The sequence below is a fragment of the Rhinopithecus bieti genome, unplaced genomic scaffold (genome assembly GCF_001698545.2).
Source record: "Rhinopithecus bieti isolate Rb0 unplaced genomic scaffold, ASM169854v2 scaffold_38981, whole genome shotgun sequence".
In the NCBI taxonomy this organism is placed as follows: Eukaryota; Metazoa; Chordata; class Mammalia; order Primates; family Cercopithecidae; genus Rhinopithecus; species Rhinopithecus bieti.
Genome location: NW_016819573.1, coordinates 1928628 through 1936327, shown reverse-complemented (window position 1 = coordinate 1936327; position 7700 = coordinate 1928628). Strand labels below are relative to the sequence as shown.

General features: G+C 39.4%; 1 protein-coding gene across 11 annotated transcripts in view; it reads right to left on the bottom strand.

The window, feature by feature from the left end:
* RALGAPB (Ral GTPase activating protein non-catalytic subunit beta) overlaps positions 1-7700 on the bottom strand; it is a 117038-nt gene that overhangs the window by 30207 nt on the left and 79131 nt on the right. For all 11 annotated transcript variants that reach the window (XM_017859109.1, XM_017859110.1, XM_017859102.1 and 8 more), the window contains 2 exons: positions 3866-4053; positions 1512-1618 (listed from right to left, as the gene is read on the bottom strand). In XM_017859109.1, coding sequence (XP_017714598.1) covers positions 1512-1618; positions 3866-4053 — 295 coding nt within the window. The remainder of the gene's footprint in view (positions 1-1511; positions 1619-3865; positions 4054-7700) is intronic.

Here is a 7700-nt window from a genome sequence, read left to right as displayed (position 1 = left end):
AAAAAAAAAAAAAAAAAAAAGACTCAAACTTTCTTCCCCAGGGGCTCTCACATCATTCCATATAATTAAAGACAAGCTTGGCTTCACTGGGCATCTCTAGAAAGTGATTTTAACAAGAACCTTAATATGGTTTAATTAAGAGTATGGGCACCAAATCTAGGTCTCCATAGCTCCAAATCCATGCTTTAATATATACATGGTGAATGCTAAACAAATTTTAGCTCCTTTCCTGGTCCCCTTCCTCTTCAGTCTTCAATGCTAACTTATTAAATTACAGAGTTGCTGACAGAATGTGATCTGTACCCCCAAGAAAAAATAGACGAGTGTTCCTTACTGGGTGAAAAACACATCTCATCTAACAAAGACATCTAAGATATTAAATGATTTTAGGCACATGCTCCAATTTTGTGGTGTCTCTCAAATGCTGGTGAAATATTAAGTCATATTTAAAATTTTTAGTAGCAGAAGTAAAAGCTTACAATGTTATTAAGTGAAAAGAGCAGTGCACAAAATTACTCAAATTCTATTCAAGTGTTATTGTTTATGAAAAGAAAAAAATGGGAAGGAAATCCAGTAAAATATTAGCAGTGGTTATATTCCTCTGGGTAGTGAGTAAAGGTGATTTAAAATTTCTTCGTTATCTGAATTTTCCAACTTTTCAAGTATTATTCACATAATTACAAATGTAATAAAATAAACTGCACCCCAAAAGATTTCATTAAATTATACACAGCATATATATGTGTGTGTGTATATATATATATATTTTTTTTTTAATTAGGCTGGGTGTGACAGCTCACATCTGTAATCCTAACACTTTGGGAAGCTGAGGTGGAAAGATCACTTGAAGACAGGAGTTTGGGATCAGCCTGGGCAACAAAGCAAGACCCTGTCTCTACAAAAAATTTTAAAAATGAGCTGGGTGCCATGGCATGTGCCTATAGTCTCAGCTACTCAGGAGGCTGAGACAAGAGGATCACTGGAGCCCAGGAGTTTAGGCTGCAGTGAGCCATGATTACACCACTGCACTCCAGCCTGGGCAACAAACAAGACCCTGACTCTTTAAAAAAAAAAAAAAATGTATACACTATATTACCAATTACTATGTAAGAACAAATCATATAAAACAATGTGAAACTAAGTCCTGTTGCTGGACACATCAGAAGTCCCGCCCAATTTTTTTCACATATGGTATATATCTGACTTTTATTACATGTAAAATTACATGGAAAAAAACTGGGGCCACTGTCCACAACAGCAATTACTCCTAAGTAGATGCCAGGATGACCTGCAAAGCTTTTTGAAAAGACACCTGCCTTGAAGATGTCTTTAAAGAGTAATTGAGTAGATCTGGAATTCTAGGTTCCTAGATGATTCTGATATGAACCCACTGACTGAGAATCTGGCTAGGGATCAAAAATATTTATTTGATCTGTGTTTTCTGTTGGAATGTTATCTAACCTTTAAATTACAAAACACACACACACTTCCCTGTAACTTCTGATGAATACCTTCTGATTTGCTTTTGCTCCTCTGGGTAAAAGACAAAGCTGTTGTGCCCAAGCAAGTCTTCCAGACATCCCCCGGACCAGCACAGTGACAGAGGGGAAAAAATCATCTAGAATAAAATATGTATATAAAAGTTTTAATTTCAGACAACAATCATTTAAAATAAACTTGTTATCAACTGCAGAGCTTCTCACAATCAAAGGCCCAACAGTGTTTCCTAAGCTTTGATCTTTTGTGTACCACCTCTGTGGTTTCTGCCATACCCATGTACTGTAAGTACTATTACTTTACATCAACCACTATTGTGCATCTCTAAATGGAAAATCATGAATTTTGGCATGCTAATTATACAATTTTAAAGCATATGCTTAAAAAAACATAAAATTATATTCACTAATATATCAACTAAGATCATCTCACATACCTCCAGTGGTACATGTACACATTTGTGGGAAACACTGTCCAGTAAATACTCTTAACCTCCCAATGTTGGGAACACTTTAAGTGCAGAAAGATAGACTGGATGTTTGCAGTGTTAGTGTTATATTTGCCCATGCCTTTGTGTACCACTGCCCACCACAGAGAGACACTGTTCCATCTTAGCAGAAGTTCAGGGGCATGGTGGGGGTGAAAAAAAAAACTCAGAATGGACTTCCTGAGTGACCCAGATCCTTCTTTTTATTCTTCTGTCTCAGGTGTGGGAGTCAAACGCCTTCAAATTTCTCTATAATTTCTTATTATTACAATAAACTACTAAAATGTCCTTGTAAATCTATACAATTCCAACGGCTTATATTTTTGGTAAACTTCCTATGCAATGAAATTATTTGGAATGAAAGTAGGAGAGTCTTTAAAAGCTGGAAAAAGGCCAGGAAGCCTGAAGGGGACACTGGGATTTTGCAGACTCCTCAGCGGATGGCTTGGGAGTAGGAGGCTGGAGGAATCATGAATAGGCACAGGCTAGGAAAGAAAGTCAAGCAAGCTCCAGGTCTAGGGTAGAAAAGGATGAAATGCCTGTAGAAAAGACTTGGGAGTAGCACTTCTGAAGTTAGGCAGTAATAAAACGTACCATTCTATTTGATATTAATGTCACGGCATCTCACTACAACACAACAGAAGGTTATGATGGTATTCTTTTCATCTCAAACTACAGGGAAATGTCTCACTTTCACTTTATGGATTTATGAGCTCCTACTCACATAATCAACAAAATTAGCACAGGACTCTTCACCTTTACAAAGGCAAGAAGGCAAATCTTTAATCACTGAGTAAGTCCTATCACTGCATGACAATAACAGAAAGGGACAATACAGGGTTTAGAAAATCTGGGCTCTAGTCCCAAGTAACCCTGGGCAAGTCATATACCCTCTGTGAGCCTGCGTTTTTCACTCATAACTAAGGGAATTGTGTACCAAGTCACTTTATACCCATGGGTCACTTTATACCCACATATTCTGTAACCTTCACTCTCCTTCCCCTTCCCAGCAACAAGGGTCTGAGAACATGCTTCTTTTACATACTGGCTGATGCCAATTACCATCAGAAAAAAAAAAATGTACTTGTGGATAGTTTGGGTCGCAGTTTTTATCACATATTGTGAGATGGCTTATAACTGAGAGGGAGGGAAAGGAGGAAAACAGTGCATGTTGTGCTGATGGAAAATCACTGCAGAGTTTTCAGTAGGGCGCTGCATGGTCATTTGTAGTTGAGGATGAATACGATGGTGGCAGCAAGTAGGATGGAAGTAGGGAAAACACAGGTTAGAACTGGCATGGGGTTTGAGGGTTGGAGGAATCACAGTAGGTAGGAAACAACTGTAATAATCTAGGTGAGAAATATTAAGGACCTGCACTTCGATGTATCGGGAAAATACAGAGGAAAGGAAATATCCAAAGGTCCCTGGGAAGATGGAAACTTAGAAACTAATTACATAAGTGAGTAACAGGAAGGAGCAGGTAAAGATAACTCCTCAAATTTCTAGCCTATGTAGGTGGCACCAACAATTGATACAGAACATGAGGAGTGAGAGGGAGGGGAGCAGAGGGGCAGGATCCAAAGTTTAAAGGGGAAGAAAAAGTGACAAAGATAAACACCACAATGGATCCCACTAACATATCACCTTTTATAAAACTACAGAGCTAGTTCAGATGCACATCAAGAGCCTTTAAAAGACTCTATCTAATATGTATATTCTATTTTTTGGCCTCCTATTTTTCAGGTGCTATCGTCCCACAGCTAGAAGTCTTTCTGACCTACTTTGAATCTGTAGGCTGTCCTTCCCAGATCCTGGAAACAGTTTCATGGTACTGGTAACACTGATTAAGCAGTAGAGAAGGCTCAAAGTACTAAAACTTACTCTGCTCATTTCCAAGAGGTTGTTCCAGCATTGCCAGGATGACACTGTTATCCAAGACAAAGTACCGGAAACTATGCTTGTTTATGGTTGGCAGCCTGGAGTATTTAATCAAAGTGGTCTCATTCACAAGACTACAAGGAGAGGCAGGACCACTAGGTGAAGGAAATGCGCCGAGCAACTGCATAATGCTACAGAGAATGGAAAAGATAACAGTTAATTCCCAAAGTAAAATCTTCAGTTTACCTTGTGCATCAATGTGTCCCCTTTCACTCTTCTGAATTTTAATGGACCACAGCCATGCTTCTTGACAGGTCAGATTTACTCCTTGTAGTGAATGCCATGGCATACTGTCCAGACTCTCCCCTCCAAGATTAAAAAGCCCTTTACCCCAGATGCATACTTGTATGTCTATTTCAGAGTCATTTAATCTGCCTTTCCAGCCTGGTCCATATCCAGAAGAGAAAATGCGGTTAAGCTGGTATAATTTGATCTCAGTGACCTATTCCCTTACAGGCAACCTATTTGATTTGACATCTTAGAATCTTGCATGGAATACAGCAAGCTCGTATTCCATATGCTTTTATTTATTTATTTATTTATTTATTTATTTATTTATTTTGAGACAGTCTCGCTGTCACCCAGGCTGGAGCGCAGTGGCGCGATCTCAGCTCACTGCAAGCTCCACCCTGGGTTCATGCTATTCTCCTGCCTCAGCCTCCCGAGTAGCTGGGACTATAGGTGCCCGCTTCAACATGTTAGCCAAGATGGTCTCGATCTCCTGACCTCATGATCCGTCCGCCTCAGCCTCCCAAAGTGCAGGGATTACAGGCGTGAGCCACCGCGCCCAGCTCCATATGCTTTGTGACAACCATCTCTATCCCATTTTAGAAAACCAAAGCCATATTTTCTCATTATTGATCTCCTGGTGTTTAAAAGCCATATTTTCTCATTATTGATCTCCTGGTGTTTCTCCTGTTTTCTGCAAACCATTAGAGGCCTGAACTAATGCCAAGTTCTCCTGGTCCCTGAAGTTCTGAGACAGTCTTCCTTTTAAGAGGAGAGGAAATGGAAGAAAAATAATCTGTTGAGCAATGTCCCTTTCCATTGTTAGAGATCTTTGGGTTCACACCTCAGAGTGAAAGAGGAGAGGCCACTCAAGCTGAGAGTTGAGATGACAAATGTGTTGTGGAATCCTGGTTTTCCAAATGAGATGCATATGAAGGGGTGGATGATATTAGAACCACAAGATAAAATCTTTGTTTTAATTTTAAGATTCTTTCTGTGCTGCAGTTCCTTCATTATAAAATGGGAATAATAATGGTACCTATCTGATGGAATTGTTATAATATTATGTGATATAATATCATATCACAACAATTCACATAATATCCTAATAATCCTATTCTCATAGGTACCACTATTATTCCCATATACCATTATTACTCCCATTTCATATTATATGAAATGCTGTTTCATATAATATCATGAACTTGTAGATAGATTTAAAAATCCCTGTGGACTTGAAGGAAATGTTCTGACAATGTGCTTTGTGGGTCTATCTGTTCAATATTTTTATCAATGTATTTAGAACACACAGGATATGCTCATTAAATGTGCAGTTGACCAAAAGCCGAGCTGCAGAGATAATATACCATAGAAACAGTTGAAATCCAAAAGAATCTTAAAGACTAAAAATAATGAGGTAAATCTTAGATGAAGAAATTTCAGGTTTAAATGTAAAGTTCTGTGCATTACTTTCAAACACTCCCAAACAAGTACAGGATGAGAAAAACAGATGAAAGGTAAACGTGTGGAAAAAAAACTCAAGGATTTTAGTTGACTTAATGCAAGTCACCAAGTTCTCAAAAATGCAATGCAGTCTGAGTACATTTTAATGAAAACGTAATATTATACAGAGTTTAAAGGTCATTAAAACATATCTAGAATATTGTACTCTGCTAGGTGCAGGTGGCTCACACCTGTAATCCCAGCACTTTGGGAGGCCGAGGTGGGTGGATCACCTGAGGTCAGGAGTTCGAGATCAGTTTGGCCAACATGGTGAAATCCCGTCTCTACTAAAAATACAAAAATCAGCAGGGTGTGGTGGCACGTCCCTGTAGTCCCAGGTACTCGGGAAGCTGAGGCAGGAGAATTGCTTGACTCTGGGAGGCAGCAGTTGCAGTGAGCCAACATCATGACATTGCACTCCAGCCTGCGTGACAGGGCGAGACTCCGTCTCAAGAAAAAAAATAAAAAATAATAGAGTATTATACTCTGTAAACCACCTGTAAGAGGCGCATAGTCAAACCTATGCCAGTTGAGAATACCCAGGATGATTAAGGTAGTTGAATCTTTGTAATATTTAAAAAAAACAAAAAACAAAAGAAACCTGAAGGTAATGGCAGAAGTGAACCAGAGAGAACATGAGGACTGCTTTTGGATACTGCTACTGCCTGGACAAAAAGGATTTAATGATCAAAAGTATGAATCAGAACCAATGCATAGAAGTGGGAGAGATTTTAGCTCGATGTAAAGTATCAAATCTTTAACAAAATGAAATAGGCAAGCTTGGGGGTTAGAAAATCTCCAAATTAGAGGCTAAATAACTTGGTACACATGTCTTAAAGGTGACAGGCAAAGGGACTGTTGAAATGACTTCCAAGAGCCCTAATCCTGAATTTGTATTAGTGTACACAGAGGGGAAAAAAAACCTAACCAGCTAATCTGTACTCCATAATTTTCTACTATGTGTTCAGCATTGTGTTGGCAAAGAGGCCAACGTGGTCTCTACCAAGACTGGGGAGACAACACTAGCACACATCACACATAACCAGGTACAATCATGACAGTATAAAATTCCATGCTGTGCATTAGGGTCAGAGAGAATGAGCACAGAAGTGCAGAAAAGAGTCATCTTTAGAAGCGGAATAACCAAAGGCCCCATGGAGGTAGCTAGATTTGCTATAAGCACTGAACAGTGGAGGATATAGCCAAAGGAAGAAAAAAGAGGTCCTGAAACCCAGGGGAAGAGCATAAACAGGTATAAGCACAGCCAGTTCATAGCCACAGTGCTCTGTCAGGCCTGACAACGGTAGAAGAGACAAGCTGCAAAGCAGTGGTGGAAAAGATCAGATAGTGCCCTTGAAAACCAAATTGAGGAGTGTAGACAACAAGGAAGGAAACAGATCTACCCAAGGTTTTCAATCATTCAAGCAGTAGAATCAAAATTGTGCTTAAGGACAATGAGTTTTGCAATAGAATAAAAGATGAACAAGAAGGGCTAAGAGATCAAAAATAGGGCAACTGGGCAAGAAGTGAGGAGGGCCTGGACTAGGATGCTATCCAGGTTGGAGAGGATGGAGGAAATACTTCACAAAAATAAAATCTGTTTAACTCAGTCACTGGCTTTACATGGGGAATGACAGAAAGACAAATCAGACAAACAGCCAAAGTTCTGTGTTTGCATAACTGGCAAACAGCAATGATACTAAAACAAAGCAGCAATTGTGAGAGAACACAGAAATCTGGTTAGGGACACGTTTCACGACGACAGTTAAGACTGAAAACTGGAGATACCATTTGTCGAGTTGCTAGCAGAGACAAGATAGCTGAAGAGAAACAGATAAGCCATCTAGCTTACTGGCAAGGTTGAGAAGAAGCATCCCAAGACTCTACTCACCCTGAGCACATATGCAATCCTCACTGCCAGTCATGCACTCATAGAACACCCCATCCAGGCTACGATGGAGCAAGTTTATTTTTGTATAATGAGAAATGTCCCCTCCTTTCTCTCCATATCCTTCTTACTCTTCAAGACATGCATCAAGTTTTAGTT